Consider the following 18,602-nt stretch of genomic DNA (forward strand, 5'->3'; position numbering starts at 1 on the left):
CTACGATGCGCGCGCAAAGAGTAGATTGGTTCGTTCTCTCCCCCGCCTCCCCCCCCCCCACTCGTTTCGCGAGTAGCCCGCCGCGGGTGACCCGCGGGCCGCGATAGACGACTACAATCTGGAGTACTTAGCTACTGCACGCGAGAAAACAATTATAATTTATAATAAAAAAAGAACGTCTGCCTTCTCTCTCGCGCACTCTCGTCTCTCTCCATCTCGCTCTCTCGCACTGATCAATGAAAAAGTCTGTATACAGTCGGGCGAACTTCGCGATTGTCGTGCAGGCCTCAAGCCATAAAAGTCTGATAAGGGAGAAGACATAAAATTATTATGCGCCGAATGGTGATGAGCAGTCAGTACAGTAGTTGCAGCAGCAGCAGCAGCAGCAGCAGCAGCAGCAGTGATCGTCGGCGTTGCGCCTCTCTAGTGGTAAAAACGATTTTATTATAGAGCCGCCGTGTACGTGATTCTACCGCTATATGTACGCGCTATAGCCGAGTAGCCAACTGTCAGATTGGCCACATCATCTGTCCTCTGTCCTTGATAAACGTAATGTAATGTGTATCACCGAGCGGCGCGCCGCTACCAACCAAGAAGGTCTATCTTCGTTGCCGCTACTATCATCGCCGCGAATTCGCCTACTCTGTTGTTCCCATCGTAATCTCAACGCGTTAAAGTGCGATATTGAGCCGCTTCCGCACGACGACTTTCGATTCTCCATCTGGTTGCCCAGAGAGGTTCTCGTTCTTCCGATCGCAGCTCGCCCTCGACTCGCGGGCGCACTGACCTCGATACGACCGAATTCGTTTTTTGTAGTTACAAAGCCTTTTTCTCGTCTCTCCGTCTATCTCTGATCCCGTCCCACCTAAAGTCGACGCTGCTCCGAAGCCACGAGTTCACTTTTTACGTTCGGCATCTGACTATTGTTTATTGTCTCGTTAAACTTGTGATTTTTTTCATGCTCTTTCAAGAGAAGTAGTAAATTCGATCATCGCCACTTACCACTTACTGGCCAAACGTCGCGAATCATGTTCACAAAAGTAAAGATGTACATTATTTTGTTGTATTGCTTTGAACTTAAGTTTTATAGGCTAGTTTTAAGAGTAGCAAGTTGTCGTTGCTATTAGAACTTGTGGAAATGATAAAGTAGAGCTTTGAGCAAACCCCAATGTCCCTCTTATGCTATTGTTGCCGTACGGTGTTTATAATGACTTGCTTTAATTTGCATTTTCAGAGAGGAGTAAATGATGCAGTTCTTGTAGTATGATTGAGAGTCATTAGTCAAAGCTAGTTGCAGGAGGCAGGAATTGTACCTGAACAATGAGTGCTATTGCGACTGTTTCCTCTTGACAAAGTGTATCATATTTCAAGTCAGTCAAAAAATGGCACGAAAGTCTTATATTTATCATGGCTCTATGCTGCTGCTCTTCTTTGGATGCAGCTTGCATGAAGCCGTGGAACTGTTTGATGATGGGAGGATAGAATACATGAGCAGGGAGGAAAGAGAAACGTTAAAGTAAGTTTGTTTTTGTTATGCATTTATTGGACCAAAACTTGTACTCATATTTTGATCTCATTTGCAGAGAAGAGGCAAAAGATATGTTTTATCATGCTTATAATGCGTACATGGATAATGCGTATCCGGCTGATGAATTAATGCCACTAAGTTGTAAAGGAAGGTATCGAGGATCTGAACCAGATCGAGGAGATATAGATTCTACTCTGGGAAAGTATGAGACTATTGATATATCTACTTTAAAACAACATTCTATTCATTACTTAGCCTTGTCTAATAAATTTGTTCATTTTTTAGCTTTTCCCTCACTTTGGTTGATACCCTTGATACGCTTGTGGTAAGTTTCACTAAATTCAAAGTACAGCTTCATTTAAACCAAGCAGAATCTTCACTTTAATTTTTTTTGTTACAGGTGATAGGTGATCTAGAGGAATTCGAAAATGCTGTGAAACTTGTTATTAAAGATGTTACATTTGATACAGATGTTATAGTCTCTTTGTTTGAAACAAATATTCGGATGCTTGGGTTGGTATCCAAACTTTTTTTAGTATAATCTTTATTATGAATAGAAAAAAAACCGGTTTCTTGTTTTTTAGAGGTCTTCTGAGTGGGCATATTTTAGCTGATTACATTCAGCAAAGGGGAAATGCAATGTCTTGGTACAGAGGTGAATTGTTAAATTTGGCAAAAGATTTAGGGTACAGGTTTTTACCTGCATTCAATACATCCACTGGAATACCATTTGGAAGAGTAAGAAAACGTTAAATTATAATATTTTAGGATTTTATAACCTGGAGGTATATAAAAATATTGCTTTGCAGATAAATCTAAGATATGGCATGAAAGGGGTACCTTTGGAAATGACCAGAGAAACTTGCACTGCTTGTGCTGGTAGTATGATTTTGGAGATGGCTGCATTATCAAGATTGACAGGAGAATCAGTATTTGAGGTGATTTTAAAAAATTTTGCAGTATAGCGTTATAATAGAATGCCATTTATAAAATAAAGTACGCTTGTTGTAATATAAACGTATAATATACAGGAAAAAGCACAAAAGGCAATGGATGTATTGTGGAAGTTGAGACACCGAGGAAGTGACTTAATGGGATCTGTATTAAATGTAAACTCTGGAGACTGGGTTCGCAGGGATTCAGGAGTTGGAGCTGGAATTGATTCATACTATGAATACTGCTTAAAAGCTTATATCCTTCTTGGTAATTAATAATAATTTTCTTTGTTTATAACATGCAAGTGTGATTTTGAATTTATTGATCTAATTAATTTATTAAATTATGACAGGCGATGAAAAATATCTAGGACGTTTTAATAAACATTATCAAGCTATTATGAAGTATATTAGTCAAGGACCAATGCTGTTAGATGTCCATATGCATAGGCCAAATACTAACTCAAAAAATTTTATGGATGCATTACTAGCCTTTTGGCCTGGAGTACAAGTAAGAAACTCTTTTAATTTTCGTATTTATTCCTTGAATTTTATTGATTAAATACAAAATAAAACTTGAATAATTCAAGGTCTTAAAAGGTGATATCAAGCCAGCCGTTGAAACGCATGAAATGCTCTATCAAGTTATGCAAAGGCACAATTTTATTCCAGAAGCATTTACTACTGATTTTCAAGTAATATATAATAATATTATCAATAAATTCCATTCATTTAGATGGTGAAGTGAGAAAGGATCATAAATGACATGTAAATTGATTACCTCTAAAAAGTTTATCTTACCGCACCATAACTATAAAAAAATATATACTAGAATAACTATTATTAATCAACTACATATTTCTATAGAAGCATGTGTTATAGAGAACATATTCTAATATATGTAGTTTTAGACTAATGGCAATCAATGAAAAAAAACTTCTTTGCATAATTTTTCTTAATTTTTATTAATTATAAGCGCTTTTGAGAGGATCAACGTGTGTGTCAAAATAATCTTTTTCCATGTTAAACACGTTATTTAATTCAGTAAATTTTAGGTACATTGGGGTCATCATCCTTTAAGACCTGAGTTCTTAGAATCTACATACTTTTTGTATAAAGCAACTGGTGATCATTACTATTTGGGCGTCGGGCGAAAGGTTTTGAAAAGTCTCCAGACCTATGCAAGAGTGTCATGTGGATTCGCAGCAGTATCAGACGTCAGGACCAACAAGCACGATGACACTATGGACAGCTTCGTCCTCTCGGAGACTTTCAAATATTTGTATCTGTTGTTCGCCGATCCAAGTGATTTGTTACTGGATTTAGATGAATACGTGTTCACCACTGAAGGCCATTTGCTGCCGTTATCTTTGGCTTCTGTCAGAACTAATTTAACAACGGTAATTTTTTTCTTCAGTGCGCTTGGTACCCAGTTTCTTTTTAATTGTCCAATTAATCAAAACATTCTTTTTTATAGGATTTCGAAAGAGAAAAAGTTCACGTTGAAGAAACCGATCGTACTTGTCCAAATAGTCTGCATTTATTCCCTGCTTCAGTTAGGCAACCTTTACGTAACATGGTCGAGGATGTGTGTCCCAAACGTGTTGTGAAGAAACGGTTGAGCGCTTCTCAGTTCCAACCAAATAATTTAGAGCACTCGAAAATGCTCAGTGATATGGGCATCACAATTTTGACGCTAGTAGACGGTAGTGTTCAATTGCTGCATACCTTCTCTAATGCCAAAACGCCTCAAGACGCGGAAGAAGGATTACTATTTATGCAAGAGATGGTTGAACTCAGTAAATCTCAGACTCAACAAACGGAAACTAAACCAGTGCTCGTAACGTTTGTAAAACCAAACACAAAACCACCTCAGAAGGTCACTTTACTCGCTGGTCCCGCGCATTTTGGTGCTGACCTGAAGAACGAAAAAATCACGGGAAAAGTAATATTGGCTAATCCTTCTTTAGCGTGTCAAGATCTTAACAATGCGAACTCGTTGAAGGGTATGATTGTGATTGTTGATAGAGGTAGCTGCATGTTCGTTGATAAGGTACAGTCTCAAAAATGATTGATTTACCGCGAAATTCAAATGAATGCTTATTTATTTCTATGATTTTTTAATTTTTAGGCTCGAAGAATACAGAAGGCTGGTGCTATAGCTGGAATAGTATTAGACAATGTACCTGGCTCCAATGTTCAGAATTCTCCTATGTTTGCCATGTCGGGTGATGGAAAACAAGTTGATGACGTTACTATTCCTTTCGTGTTTCTATTCAGCGCAGAAGCTAGTCAATTACTTCAAGCCATCATTTCAGCTCACGGCTCCTTAATTGTTACTATAGGTAATCACGATCGTGGAAAATAATTTCCGTGAAACCAAATATTAAATAATAATTTCTTTTATTGTAATTTTTGCTACCGAAGGCGGTACAGTGCATAAAGACGAAGCGCAATTAAAAGCTCCAACAGATCTGTCAATGTTTGAGAGACTAAAAGGGACGATCAAAGAAATTTTAACGCGTCAATTAACGTCTCAGGTTTGTATTATTTGGTGCATAACTATAATATTCGTAGAAGGCTTGACTATTTGGATAGTATCTATTATCAAAAGATAGCACCGTTTGAATCACCGTAAAGAGATTTGTTTAAAGCTTTACCATACGTTTTAAAAGCATTCCTGACTAATGCACAACATATTTAAAGTGTGTATGCATACGCTTTGCGACTGAACAAAATTTTTGCTTGTATTTTAATAATATTTTGTAGTCGTCTGTAAATATAAACATTACGATATATACTTTATAAGGAATGTCGAACGTACTTGTAAAAAATACTGTAATATCAAAAAATATTTTCTAAAGTATAAATAAGTAATACGTATTTGCATGAGAATGGCGTTGTTTTCCACTATTATAGAAGCCAAGTTTCGTTTTGTAGCACATAAGCAATTAGTACGAAAATTTGTTGTAGCTATAGCACCTGTGTTTGTTCCGTTTTTCCATATTTTTAGACAGCTTAGAAAACGATGGCGTATTTTTTCTTTTTCTCATATAGAATCTTCCATCGGGCGGAACCATTAATGATGTAGCTGCCAAAAGTTTAGTATCTGATCAAGAGCAAATAGCTTTTGGTCACCTTCGGGCGTTTGTCATGGGTGATTCGCCAGATAAACTGATAAAGATTAACATTAATCCTCATGTTCGTGAAAAGAATTACGAACCGACGCAAAATGCCCAAATAAACGAAACCAACTGGACGTTAATGAAAAAAATGATAGTTAATGAATTATTCGGAACAATTAGATTGAATTTAGGTTTCGTGATTGAAAGTACTGGAATATCAAAAGTGTATTCATTGATCATGGGTAAAAGGGGTATGGATGAGCAGGCAATAAGCAACGCCAAAATGTCGGATAAAGTACTGTGGTTTTTAAAGGAATTAAGTGAAATTCAGCCTGACCCGTCTATTGTTGCTCTTTACTTCGACTTGTTTCCCGAAGTGAATAAGCAGTACTTTCTCTCTTATTTATTTCGAAGTACAGCATTTAATATAAAGAAATTTCCCGACTTGATTGTACAATCTGGTGCGTTCAGCGAATCATTTATAACTCAACTTGTGATTTTGTTTACCACGCAAACTAACGGTGTGCAGTCAGCCGAGTTTGGTAAATTTATGAAGAAATACTTACCGATTATAATACGTTACATTATTCAAGAGAGCTTGAATGTAACGTCAAATGAAAATTGGGAAAATAATATTTTTTCTATCAACGAATTTATTACGGCAAATAAGGAGCATGTCGTAAATATAAACCCGAGTAAAATTTTTGAAGACAAAACACCCGCACCGAAAAAACAAACTGCTGAAGTTTCCAGTAAAAAGAAGGGCGTAATACAGATCGAAGTAGCAACACCTCCGGCAATGCTCGACGAAAGGATACAGCCCGAGAGAAAGCTTGAAACTGATAACGCTGAAAGTAATAATGATAAGAAATCGAAAAATACAGATGGTGCCAGCCATGTGCAATCTTCTTCGAGAAGGACTAAAGGCGACGACACGGAAGATTTTCAAGAGCTAAATGAAAATGCCAATTTATTACGAAATAAAGATAAGATAGAAAACCAAGAAAATATTGAGGAATCAGTGCCTAATACTCCGGTCAAAGACTTAAAACATTCTAATAGTGTAACCAATAATGGAATTCCATCAATGAAAGAAAAATCGAAAGTTGTTACACCGAAATCTGCTAGTGATCGCCAAACTGTCAGCAGTGAATATGATAGGAAACATGCTCATGATGATCTGTAAGAATTTATTTTTACTTTACTTACTATCAAGGTTGAACCAATTTCCTCGCATTGCAAATGCTCTTAGATACAATATTTACAGAAAAACTCGATATTGTCAATAGTGAAAGAAAGAAGTGTATTTTGCGCAATGTATCTTAAAATGTTTCTGCTGACAGGGTTGCAAATGGAAGTGTATTGAAGATGTTTATACGATATACGTACTGTAAAAAAAGAATGAATAGGTGTATACATGCTTTTAATGAATGTGAGATAATTTCACTTTTTCCATTTATTTGACAAAAATATCAAAATAATAGCTGTTATTATCGTAAATGCTAATATAATTTTATTATTCTTCAATGTAGATAAAAACTTGCTTTATATTTTTATGAATTGATATATTTACTTGGCAGAAAGCTAATATATAAAAAAAAAATATACATATACAAATATGCGTATAATAAAATAATTGTTGTACAGATTAAGACAATAGGCGATAAATATGTATGTAAATTGAGAACTTCTGCCTCAAAAATGCAGAGTTGCTACTAGATTGTAAATACTTGTGGTAACTATGGTTTCATAAAAATTTTCTAAAGTTATTTTTGTATGCCCCAAACATTCTTATTGTCTTTTTCAAACTGTTTATCTCTTAAATTGTAAACTTATAAATAACATAAAAATATTCAAAATCTTATAGAGAAATGAAAATCGCGATAATGTAAATAGAATAAATGTAAATTGTGAAGACTTTATTCACATTTGCCAAAAATTGTTGATATATGCATACCTTATATTGTAACTGCTTTATTATGTAAAATGACTAACTGTACATACCAATTAAATGTCTGCGTCAGATGTTTTAATGTAAAATAATGTTTAATATAATATTGTATGACATTTTGGTATGGAAACAGGAAAAAGCTGTGAAATAAAGTCTGTTACGTAAATTTAATAATTCTAATAATTGTATTCATTGTATTCTAATAATGTATTCATTTATAATTACATTGATTTTAATATGCTCTTTTCAAAACCAAAATTTTGTTTTTGTTGTGAATTCCTTCTGTATATAATAACTCAATATTGCTGAGAAGTAAATCATTTTGAACAATACTCAAAACTATTTAAAAAATTTATTATTTTGGATGTTTTTACTGCAGTAAGTTTTACACTTTTTAATATAAATAATACAATATTTTATTACTGATCACGATGTATTCCTGGGTTTCAATTCATCATAGCAAGATCGAAGGAAAATATAATTTTTCTTCATTGGATTGTAAAATTCGTAGCCCTAAAAAAAGATTTTGAATTAAGTTTTTATAAAAAAGAATAATAATTTCTTAATAGTTGTAAACTCACTTTCGACCAATCATAAGATACGGAATAAGCAAAGATTTGACCATTGTGGTTAAAACAGCAACGAGTGATAGGGTGCTCCATAGGTTCAGAGGGCTTTAGTTTTGTACGTGCATCTTTATCCCAAAAGCTAAAAGTACCATCACTTCCTACCGTAGCTAAAGTTCCGTGAACGGGATGGAAGGCAATGTCATTGACCTGCATAAAAATGTATTTTTAATATGACATTATTCTATTACTTCATCATAAATATAAAGCATTAGTAGTACCGCATAAATATCTTGATAGCCGTTTGGCGCGCCGTTCAAACGATGACATTTAAATGTGAAGTTATCTTTTGGATTTGTTGGGTTCACATATTGAATAGCAACACGACCTTCCACACTACCTAAGGCATATCCCGTTGGCACCTTTTTCTTATCTCTGAATATGGCAACGCATCTATGCTGATATTTTAATGGAGACTCAATTCGTTTATATTCATGTGGAGTTCCTTCTAACTGATAAACTATCAATCCTCGTCCAGCTGTTCCTACTACAGCCATAGGATAATCCTATGCGTAAGATATGTAATTTAGTAACTGCAGCTTATACGATTATTTTTAATTAGGTTTAGGAATACTTACTACATCTGCACAATAGCATCTTTCTGGTAAATTAATGGTCAACATTGGGTTTGGAGTTCGGGTGTCCCAGAACTGTAAATACAAGATCATTATATGTAAAAAATATGTCTAAATAGAATTGATATCGCTCATAAAAAGATACACTGACTTTCAAAGTTTTATCCCATGAGCCTGTCATCAAGCAAGTGTAATTTGAACCTTTTACCCAATGACAAGTTTTGACTGGTGCATCATGAGCTGCTACTTGAATGGTTTGATTAGAAGCCAAATCCCAGCATTTGACCATTTTATCACATGATGCCATAAAAACTTTTGTTCCATCCTGAAAATGTATATTTGAAATATAGTAAGAAGTAAAAAAGGCACTATCATAAATCCAATACTTACATCGCTCCAGCAGACATCTAGAATGGGTCCCGTCATACTCTGCATTGATTTGGGGACAGTCTTTCCGGTTTGTTCTACCTCCCAGCATCTAACATTGCAATCCCAAGATCCAGCCACAAGGAAGTTTTGCGGAATAGTGGCTGGACTAAACGCTAAGCTTGATATGGAATCATCTGGTGGTGACACTACTTCAAAATCCTTCATAGGATTTGAAGTAGTAGTGGCTGGTGTAGCCAATGCTGTACTTTGATTGAACATTCTTCACAAATATTTCTAAAATAGAAATAATTACAATTAATATTTGTCATCTAATTATTCTGCATGCAAAGATTTGTGCACTGTTCAACAAAGAATGGTAAATTGTCTAAATAAAAAAACAAAATGATTAACAACGTGAATTCTATATTATTACTCATTGTATTCAAAACAACCTGCACGACAAAATATATAAATCTTTACATAGACAATAATAATACCATGAGATAGTTTTAATAATACACGGAAAAATTTAAAATAATCGAAAGTAGCGTCGGAATTAGGTTAGAAATGTCAATCAGACTCCGCAGCCGGCATTACCGGAGCCGTCAACACCGTACGTTTAAAGATTACAACAACAATATGTCCAGAGTCAAACTTACGATTACTAAAACAGGCTCATAGTCTGGATCCCAATTGAATATCGTGCTCCAAAACACTTGCGTTTTTCTATTTCATTCCCGCGTTTCGACCCCGTTTTTTGAGCTCGAGCATATATACAGAAATCCTGAAGCAGTGTTTCTATGAGTGTGTGTGTGTGTGCTGCGATACAGCGATACTCCGCAATTGCGCGTTTGTGTGATAATAATGCTCGGTTAGGATTTTACACGTAGAGCGAGCGGAGTAAGTATATAGAAGTAGTCGACGTATATAGTGCTAAGATGCGCGCGCACGCCCATAGCTTAGTTTCCTTCATAATACACATCAGTTAATACATTACTTGGCCGAGTAGATGTGTGTTGTTGCTTCGCGCTGCAGCATCGTCGTGTCACACAAATCGACCTGTCGACGTCATCACAGGATCCGCCGCAAAACTGTATCACAAACGTACAGGACTCGATCAGGTGATTGACAGACGTCCTCGCACATTGTTTACGAAAAAGTTTTACTCAGCTTCTTCTCGAAAATACCCGAGAAAAACAGTTTTCCACTTGAGAATCCACGGAACCACTGCCAACAAGCTGATTTCTCAGTGACATTCCTTCGTCGGGTGTATAGTTGTTGTGAAAAAACAAGTCAATTATTTCCGAATTCGGAAAAAATATTTGTATTGCATGATAAGAAACTTTATTTTGATACACCTTTTATATAGCTTTGTATCATGAAGGCGGTAATTCTTATTGGGGGCCCTTCTAAAGGTATGTTTATTTAGGAAATAAAATTGATGAAATTTACTATTTATAAAAATATCCTAATGGATAATTTTGTTTGCTTTAGGGACTAGATTTCGACCTTTATCTCTGGATATACCAAAGCCTTTATTTCCTATTGCTGGCCTACCGATGATTCAACATCATGTGGAAGCTTGTAAAAAAGTCGCCTGTGTATCTGAAGTTTTGATAATTGGCTCATACAATGCTGCTGATATACAACCATTTGCCGATGAAATGTCACGCAATAATGGCTTAGTAATTAGGTATTTGCAAGAATTTACACCTCTTGGCACTGCAGGAGCAATGTACCATTTTAGAGATCAAATTAGAGTTGGTGGTGAAGACAGTTTCTTTGTTTTTAATGGGGATGTCTGTGCTGACTTCCCATTGGAAGAACTTTTGCAGTCCCATAAGAGTAAAAAATGTTTAATGACAATAATGGCAACAGAAGCTACAAGAGAACAGTCTTTAAATTATGGTTGTTTAGTTCTGAATAATGAAGGTTGTGTTGCACATTACGTAGAGAAGCCTTCCACATTTGTGTCAACACTCATAAGTTGTGGAGTTTACGTAGCATCGAATGACATTTTCCAAACAATGTCAGATGTCTTTTATTCCAATCAGCCACAAGAAAAACAAACGTATGCAATTCTTTTATTTTTCCACCTTACTTAATATTGAGAATTATATAAATAAAAAAAAAACTATTCTCTGTATAACAGGATCACAAACGGCTATGGCAAAGACTCTGCATATATTTCACTAGAACAACACATCATGGCAAAATTGATAAAAAGTGGAAAATTGTTCGCACTGCCAGTGAAAAACTGGTGGTCACAAGTAAAAACTGCAGGTTCTGCAATTTACGTTAATCGCCATTATTTGGCGCTCTACAGGCAGAACAAACCAGAGAGGCTAGCATCGGCATCAAACAGTAAATGTCAAATAATAGATGATGTATATATTCACCCTTCGGCATCTATTCATCCTACTGCTGTGGTGAGCTTACTTTTAAGATTCGTTAAATTCGCTGGGTTTCTCAAACTGTAAAGAGTTGATAGCAGCTTTACTGATAAAACGTTTGAAGTCAGATTTATGCAACATTTGTTAACACCTTTGTTGCCAAGTAGAATTTCGTAAAAAAATAGGGTTGGGTTTAAGAGATTTTACAGTCTCTTACACTACAATTCCATAATCTAAGATATGGCTTTTATCTGTTGTGGTTATCAGTGCTTGAAGGATTACGAATCACTCTGTATGTGTTCTTTTGAAATAGCTTATCGTATAACGTCCGTGTAATATTGCAGCTGGGACCAAACGTGAGTATCGGAGCGAACGTGACGATCGGTGCGGGAGTACGAATACGCGAGACCATAGTGATGGAGAACTCGACTATCCAGGCGCACTCGATCGTCCTGTACAGCATCGTCGGCAAGGACAGTCTGGTGGGTGAGTGGGCTCGCGTCGAGGGTACGCCCTGCGACCCCAACCCCGACAAGCCCTTCGCCAAGATGGAAAATCAGCCGCTCTTCAACATCTACGGTCAGCTCAACCCGTCAGCCACAATTCTGGGTATGTATAATATAAATTTTACATTTATTCTCATTTATCAAAATTGTTAATTTTTTGTTTTATTTTATTTTATTCAGGATCTTCCGTGAGCTTGGCGTCTGAAAAAATATTGCTGAATTCGATAATTTTGCCGCACAAAGAGCTGACTAGAGACTTTAAGAATGAAATTGTACTTTAAGCTTGAACAGAGGCAAGGTAAACTGATGGATATTCCTAATTGTACATTTTTTCTACAAGCCCGGTGGACATTTGATAATCTACATTGTCTATTACGAGCCTTTGCATATTGGTCAAAAATGCCGAATCAATGTCATAATAACGATCTAGTTAAGGGATACGCGCCTATGAAAATTTTGATATAAATCTATTAAGAGATCGGGTAAGTTGTATAATTGTCGAGGCAATCTATTATTCTCATTGATTTGTTAAGTTTTTTTAATTTTTAATAAATATATTCGCATGTAATAAATATACACTGGCTAAGGGCTTAGCCACACTGCTTGTTCGATTCGATAATTTTTCAAAGAATAACGTGCATTCATTGCATAGTCGCTCAAAGTCTAGTTGTTTGTGATCGAGTGCCGTAAGTGTACAGCTGATAATTACACCAGAAACGCATCATAGTCTTGAATTTTTAACAAAGTCAATTGCGTCACTAAAAGCATATTGAAAATAAAAAATCTGTAAGGATATATTGTATGATAAAATTTCGTTTGTATTTTTCGATGAGTCGGACGTTTTGTGAATTTTTGTAAATACGAAAATAAATGAATTTGTTTAAAATCCACTAGTTTTTTCAATCCTTCGCGTTCCGCCACATTCCGAGAAGACCGCTTTTATAGCTATTCTCAACATGGGTGAAAAAACGCATGATAAATTACCGATCAGTCGGCGTGTGACATTATCATCGCTCGAAGAGCGTAAAACCAAGTGCCTATATGCGCGGCGGCAATATTCGTTCTGCGATTCCCGGCGCGGCGAGGGAAAAAATCGGCATTCGTCGCGCAGCCGAGTCGAATAAGAAACGCGCGTTAATCGCGCCGGACATAAGGTGTACAAGTTATGCGTAAACAGGCGGTAAAAATTTGCAAAAGGAAGAGAAAAAGCTAATCTCGGAGAGCCGCGGCAAGAGAGCAGTAAGTAGTAGGGAGAAGGTGTGCGGTGGCGGCGGCGGCGGCGGCGGCGGCGGCAGGAGAGGAAGAAAAATATTCGGAATTTAAATAAGAAAAAGAAGAGGACGCGCGGCTGCGGCGAGAGACGTCTCCTCGCGGCGCGCGCGCGCGCTTGCCCCAGGAAGAAAAAGACGGGCTCTCTCGTGTGGCTGCGGCAGCAGCAGAAAAGTGGCATGTGCGGCGTCCGAGAGAGAAAATATATAAAAAAGAGCTGCCGTGAAAGAGAGGGAAGAGAGGGGGCAAGGGTAGGGAGAGAAGGAAAGAAATTGTCGCGAGCTGGTCGTCCGAGAGAGATGAGCGGCCGATTTACCGTTCGGGAGTAGCAGAGAGAGAGAGAGAGAGAGAGAGAGCCAGCACACAGCGGCGGCTGCGGAGCAAGAGAGAGAGAGAGAGAGAGAGAGCGAGCGGTGTGTATAGTTCGGTCGCGCGCTTAGCTGCAATCGCATTCCTCGCAGGGCTGCATCCGCGAAAAGGTGCAGCCTCCGCTCTCTCATCTCTGTGCGAGGATCCATCCGCTTCTCTCTACTATATACACAGTCGAGGAATCAATCGTCGCGAGTGCAGTGTGACAGTGCCGAGAATTGGAGAAGCTGCCGATCTTCCATAGACGAAGTGAAAATTCGCGGCGGCCGATTAAGGAGTAAAGAAAGAAAGAGGCATCACACAAGCGCAGGAGTATTATATAGACACTGAGAAAGGGAAGTACTGCTCACGCGCGCGCGCTTGAGCCTGGCGGCGGTGCGAGTGGCATATACCGAGCGAGGCGAGATTCCTGACATTCCAGAGACGGCAGCGGTGGTGGCGGTGCGGCCAGAGAAAGACGGAGCGTGATGTAGACTATGTCCCCAGGTCGGCCAACCTAACGTCCTTACTAGTCCGCTCCAGGCTCCTGTTGCTGCTGCTGTTCTTAGCCTCGAAGCTCGATCCTCGTACTCGACTGCACGATAAGCCATCAGGCCATATGCGAGGAATGCGGTGAGCATCGGCATACTTATTTTTATATGGGCACCGTTGCTATACTCTACGCTCCATAATCTTTCTCTCTCTCTCTCTCTCTCTCTCTCTTTTTCGCTGGATGCCGTGTGTATACGCACGCTGCGCGGCGGTGACTCTCGATTTATGCACCGGAACGCGACCGATCGCAAAAATCTTTTTACGGCTCCACACAGCCTTTTATGGCTCTCCGCGGCTCTTTCATTCCGATGCATCTCTTCAGCTCGCGTTCGAAAATCATGCATATAATATGAAGGAGAGAGAGAGAGAGAGAGAGGGAGAGGGGTCGCTGATGCATTTGGCCCTTAGGTTATATACAAAACTCGCGGTTATCACCTCTCTCGACCCTGCATGTACCTTCTTGTGTATAATACACGCACTGCAGTGTGTTGATATTTTCTCACGCGCGCTTCCGCGACGTCGTTGCTTCATGCGTATACGAGACTCTTTCCCGCTATTTTTCACGAGCGTAATAAAAATCCGTACGGATTTTTTTACCGGCCCAGCAACTTCGGAAAGCCCGGGATCAGTCGCGCGACTAAAAGCACGATTAATCATCGCGTATACACGCTAGAAACAAGATGTAGAAATTCCTCGATAAAAATACAAAAGTAAAGCCTGCCGCATAAATTAGAGCGCGCGGGCGAGAGCGAGATGACACTGATCCTGATTAGCATGGCAATGCATCGCTACGCTACGCTATTCCTCTTCGACTGATTATGATATCTTTGTGCTTTTACCTATGCTTACAGCGAGAGGAAGCGAGTCTTCGAGGAGGCTGCACTAGGAGAGGAGTGAGTGGAGGCTCGCCGCTGGATCGCAGCGTCCAAATGGGTGACGGAGGCCCATATTATGGCCGAGCTTCGACTGCAACAGCAGCAGCACCATCATCATCATCATCATCATCATCATCATCATCAGCACGAGTTTCTGCCGCTCTGCGACGTCCTCTTCAACATAATATCGCTCGCCTCCTACTTCTGCGACGTTGTCTTCGACCTGGCCATGGCTTACGCCTTGGCACATCACCCGGAGGCGCCGCCAGTGCTCTTCCCCCTCAGCGTCGTCCTCGTTGTTACCTCGCTGATCGTCTCTCAGGTATTCACGAACGCTATATACGAATCATCCCGTATTTGCCTCGCCGTTTCTAATCAAGCTTGTTCGTGCAGGTCGTCAGCGTCAAGTGGTACCTCTGGGGCGCGAGAGGCAAGCTGCGGAACGTCGCCAACTCAGACTGTGATATAAGCGGAGGAAAAAAGACTGCCAATTGGACCTTAGGATGCGTACTTCTACTCCACACCACCCAGATCGGTGTCTTGTGGCGATACTTTAAGCTCTTCATTCCAGTCGATCTGACTTATGTCAAACACGAGGTGGGCCGCTGTTTGCATATCTGCGATCTATCAAATTTTGTATTCAAATTTTTTATTGGCTAATCCTTTGATTGATAGGTACGGGAGCTATGCGTTCTCCGTCTGATACACGCGTTCTGCGAGGCGGCCCCGATGCTTCTGCTTCAGGTCTATCTGCTGACCATCGGCATGAGCTCGTCGAGCGATGGTCTGGATAGCGATGGAATGACGCGAGAGCCGAAGCCCGGCGACTCGAAACTCGCCGAGCTGACTGCCGTGTCCGCGGGGCTGTCGCTCTGGAGCGTTTGCTGGGCAGTGGCCTCCTTCAGCAAGGGCGCAGCCAGGCTGCGCAACCTCGAACGTTTAGTGCTCACCTGGCTCGGCGTACTCGCCCAGCTGGCCTGGAGGCTTGGAACTGTCAGCGCCAGAGTCGGTGCCCTCGTCGCTTATGCCTCGATTTACGGCGGCGAGTGGCTCCTAGTTGTCATGGCCTTGCACTGGCTGTCCATGCTTACCTGGCTGCTTCTCACGCCAGACGGACTTTTTCACGGCGGAGAGAAGCTGCCCGCTACCAGGAAGGTCTTCATCGCCTCGCTGCTGGCCTTCATCTACGTCTTTTCGTACATTAATCTTCACGAGACCAATCATCGGCAGAAGATGGTGACTATTTCATGGCTATGTACGCATATGTTAAAAATGATGAATTATTTCTAAACCGTAATTTTTCCATCAGGTTATCTTCTACTCCGTTATGTTCCTCGAGAATAGTTTACTCATGGGAGTCTGGGCCGTCGGTGTCAGCGGAACTGATATGCATCGACACGCCCAGCCAGTTACTTTAATACTCACACTTTTAGCGCTATTTTTCGGTGGTTTATTATTCATGGGACTGTATTATAGGTAAATATACTCTGCTCTGAACTTCTTACTACTGGTCCTGTGCTCGATAGTTTTCTGAATAATTCGTGGTTTTTAACAGATTTTTTCACGTAAGACGATTGCGATACGAAGCCGGTGGACGAATGAATGGGACGAATGCCGTCACGACGTTGTCTCAACAGGTAAATGAACGAAAATATCGAAATGTTATTGAAATGCTAGAAAGACAAATTTCTGCAACGTCGATTTTTCGCAGAATACTTTTCAAGAAAAGCACATGAACGGCTTTGATGACAAACAGAATAACGCTATTGGAATGCGAAAAGTGAAGTTAAGTAATGGCGGTATACCCGGTGTGTTCAACTGTCGATTCGCGAATCCGACAGTCACTAATCCAAATCGTAAGAAAAAGAAGCCGACCACTTTTGTGCCTCCTCCTACGCAACCTCAAGCCAACATTATACCGATGACGACTTTGGGAGACGCCAATAAATGGGTCAACGGAAATGGCAATGGCCCCGCGCTCATTCCTTTTTGGAAGAGGCCCTTGTCTATCGCTAGCTTAAATAACGTGCGTATCAATTATTTTGCAATGGTTATTAACGATATTGTAAAAAAAAGTTTGTTACGATCTTTTTCAACCTTTTTTTTAGGACGACGAGGCGACGCGAGATAAAAATGACGCGGATCTGACGATTGGCGGCTCGTTAAGTGTGAATCTAATTCACGAGAAGCTCCGCGAGAAAAAGCAGCAGCAGCTGCGAGAGCTGCGTGCCATCCAAGAAGAAATAAAAGAAGGAAAACTCGTTCCTCCACCGTCAGCTTCCACATCCTCGTTTTCCTCGAATCCCTCTGCGGCGAATCATCAACAACCTCCACCGAACACCAAGTTGCATACCTCGCCAAACTCGCCTCTTACGGTGTCCCCAAGTATGACGCTGCCCAGTCAGAATGGTTGCGTTAACAACGGCAGCGCGATGACCTCCTGGCCACCAGTGAAGATGCATTGCATGCTGCCACCCCCGCCCGCGTCAATTTATTATCCGTCTCCACATCCGACTACGGCGTGGAAACCGAAGAAAAACGTCGACTCGAATGGCGAAATTCTGTTGGCGCCCAGGTGTCTACCCTATCATTGTTCTCACTGGAGTCCACCCATGATGTCAAATCATAGGTAATTGAAGTGTTCAGTTTAAATCGATGAGCATTTTGAGGTATGAAATAATGACGTCGAATTAAACTTTGTGTTACTGCTTTGATCAGGTTGTGCAATAATCAGAATGGATTGGATGAAACCTCCAAAGAGGAAGGTCACGCCGACGAGGACGCAAGTGACATCGAAGGCAGCCAAGTGTCGTTACCACGAAGCTACACGTTACCGCGGGAATTCAAATACCACAATAAGAATAACGAGCGAAGGGAGGGAGGAGCTAGGTTTACGGGCTCACGTTTCTATCTGCCTTCGACCAACAGCTCCGATGGTAAGTCTTTGTATACTGGCAATTCGATAATTTGAAAGTAGCGGAAGATAATCAATGAAAATAATCGTTTGCAAAATCAGGCGACGTAGACAGTGCCGACAACGAGGAGGAAACCGATTCGGAGTTCGTACCCCCGAACCCCGAGGTCCACACACCGACGTGCAAAAGTAACAGCAATCACAACTTGCAGGCCTCGCTGTCCTGTGGTGTGCTGCGTTCCAATCCAATCGTCCGCACAAAGGTCAAGCACGAGACAAAGTTGTGAAAGCTGCTGAAGAAGTTTGTGCATCTTCTTCCCTCGCCCTACTGTGCCTTGAGAAACAGTATTTAAGCTACCACTCGTAGCGCTAAGGACAAATATACGAGGCCTCATTCGCGTCGGGAAAACCTGTGTAAAATTTGCGAAACGCGCACTGTACTTCTAAGAAAGATAGACGTTTATTGTGTATAATAAATTAACGATTCGTACTTTTGTATGTTAATAATTTTTGTACTTTTTGTAAATATCAAATATATAACGTATATATACACGACGTGCAATCTACTTATTGCGCCGCACCTAAAATCCGCAGCATAGACTGTATGCATTTGCAGAGTGCGTATACGAAATATCG

General features: G+C 40.0%; 4 protein-coding genes across 11 annotated transcripts; 3 read left to right on the top strand and 1 right to left on the bottom strand.

Annotated features, from left to right (window-relative positions):
- The first annotated feature begins 73 nt into the window (after positions 1–73).
- LOC100117725 (ER degradation-enhancing alpha-mannosidase-like protein 3) lies at positions 74–7,719 on the top strand. 6 transcript variants are annotated; one of them, XM_031924520.2, is made up of 15 exons: positions 74–429; positions 1,235–1,516; positions 1,584–1,730; positions 1,814–1,853; positions 1,929–2,041; positions 2,113–2,266; positions 2,338–2,466; positions 2,560–2,731; positions 2,817–2,974; positions 3,054–3,158; positions 3,519–3,863; positions 3,941–4,516; positions 4,595–4,808; positions 4,891–5,003; positions 5,521–7,705. In XM_031924520.2, the coding sequence occupies exons 2-15, from the start codon at positions 1,383–1,385 to the stop codon at positions 6,772–6,774; spliced, it is 3,654 nt and encodes a 1,217-aa protein (XP_031780380.1). In that variant the 5' UTR covers positions 74–429; positions 1,235–1,382; the 3' UTR covers positions 6,775–7,705. The 6 variants fall into 6 exon arrangements, with proteins under 6 accessions (XP_031780380.1, XP_031780385.1, XP_031780381.1 ...); XM_031924525.2 differs by having other exon boundaries at positions 101–549; XM_031924521.2 differs by lacking the exon at positions 74–429 and adding an exon at positions 577–597 and having other exon boundaries at positions 5,521–7,719.
- LOC100117680 (mRNA export factor) lies at positions 7,706–10,239 on the bottom strand. Of its 3 annotated transcripts, none has more exons than XM_001601796.6 (7): positions 9,769–9,997; positions 9,131–9,403; positions 8,892–9,065; positions 8,744–8,815; positions 8,387–8,671; positions 8,121–8,315; positions 7,706–8,052 (listed from the first exon to the last, which is right to left on the bottom strand). In XM_001601796.6, exons 2-7 carry the CDS (start codon positions 9,386–9,388, stop codon positions 7,966–7,968), a joined length of 1,071 nt encoding a protein of 356 aa, XP_001601846.2. In that variant the 5' UTR covers positions 9,389–9,403; positions 9,769–9,997; the 3' UTR covers positions 7,706–7,965. The 3 variants fall into 3 exon arrangements, with proteins under 3 accessions (XP_001601846.2, XP_032453387.1, XP_032453388.1); XM_032597496.1 differs by lacking the exon at positions 9,769–9,997 and adding an exon at positions 9,543–9,650; XM_032597497.1 differs by lacking the exon at positions 9,769–9,997 and adding an exon at positions 10,107–10,239 and having other exon boundaries at positions 7,728–8,052.
- Positions 10,064–12,894, top strand: LOC100679074 (mannose-1-phosphate guanyltransferase alpha). The gene is made up of 5 exons (XM_003425891.5): positions 10,064–10,524; positions 10,604–11,180; positions 11,262–11,538; positions 11,847–12,111; positions 12,189–12,894. The coding sequence occupies exons 1-5, from the start codon at positions 10,488–10,490 to the stop codon at positions 12,287–12,289; spliced, it is 1,257 nt and encodes a 418-aa protein (XP_003425939.1). The 5' UTR covers positions 10,064–10,487; the 3' UTR covers positions 12,290–12,894.
- Positions 12,894–18,521, top strand: LOC100679519. Its single transcript, XM_008206601.4, has 10 exons — positions 12,894–14,258; positions 15,029–15,374; positions 15,446–15,649; positions 15,728–16,288; positions 16,362–16,528; positions 16,608–16,689; positions 16,764–17,078; positions 17,161–17,681; positions 17,771–17,988; positions 18,069–18,521. The coding sequence occupies exons 2-10, from the start codon at positions 15,129–15,131 to the stop codon at positions 18,251–18,253; spliced, it is 2,499 nt and encodes an 832-aa protein (XP_008204823.2). The 5' UTR covers positions 12,894–14,258; positions 15,029–15,128; the 3' UTR covers positions 18,254–18,521.
- The last annotated feature ends 81 nt before the right edge of the window (positions 18,522–18,602 follow it).

This window comes from Nasonia vitripennis, chromosome 2 (genome assembly GCF_009193385.2).
Source record: "Nasonia vitripennis strain AsymCx chromosome 2, Nvit_psr_1.1, whole genome shotgun sequence".
Classification (NCBI taxonomy): Eukaryota; Metazoa; Arthropoda; class Insecta; order Hymenoptera; family Pteromalidae; genus Nasonia; species Nasonia vitripennis.

Excerpts from the sequence above, each read along its gene's own strand:
- LOC100117725 (XM_031924520.2), top strand. The coding sequence starts at position 1,383 with ATGGCACGAAAGTCTTATATTTATCATGGCTCTATGCTGCTGCTCTTC. Across the intron at positions 2,975-3,053 it reads CCTTTTGGCCTGGAGTACAA|GTCTTAAAAGGTGATATCAA; the intron begins GTAAGAAACTCT and ends GAATAATTCAAG. Across the intron at positions 3,864-3,940 it reads TCAGAACTAATTTAACAACG|GATTTCGAAAGAGAAAAAGT; the intron begins GTAATTTTTTTC and ends TCTTTTTTATAG.
- LOC100117680 (XM_001601796.6), bottom strand. The coding sequence starts at position 9,388 with ATGTTCAATCAAAGTACAGCATTGGCTACACCAGCCACTACTACTTCA. Across the intron at positions 9,066-9,130 it reads TAGATGTCTGCTGGAGCGAT|GATGGAACAAAAGTTTTTAT; the intron begins GTAAGTATTGGA and ends ATACATTTTCAG. Across the intron at positions 8,053-8,120 it reads TATCTTATGATTGGTCGAAA|GGCTACGAATTTTACAATCC; the intron begins GTGAGTTTACAA and ends ATCTTTTTTTAG.
- LOC100679074 (XM_003425891.5), top strand. The coding sequence starts at position 10,488 with ATGAAGGCGGTAATTCTTATTGGGGGCCCTTCTAAAG. Across the intron at positions 10,525-10,603 it reads TATTGGGGGCCCTTCTAAAG|GGACTAGATTTCGACCTTTA; the intron begins GTATGTTTATTT and ends TGTTTGCTTTAG. Across the intron at positions 11,181-11,261 it reads CAGCCACAAGAAAAACAAAC|GATCACAAACGGCTATGGCA; the intron begins GTATGCAATTCT and ends TCTGTATAACAG.
- LOC100679519 (XM_008206601.4), top strand. The coding sequence starts at position 15,129 with ATGGCCGAGCTTCGACTGCAACAGCAGCAGCACCATCATCATCATCAT. Across the intron at positions 15,375-15,445 it reads CCTCGCTGATCGTCTCTCAG|GTCGTCAGCGTCAAGTGGTA; the intron begins GTATTCACGAAC and ends TTGTTCGTGCAG. Across the intron at positions 15,650-15,727 it reads TGACTTATGTCAAACACGAG|GTACGGGAGCTATGCGTTCT; the intron begins GTGGGCCGCTGT and ends TTTGATTGATAG.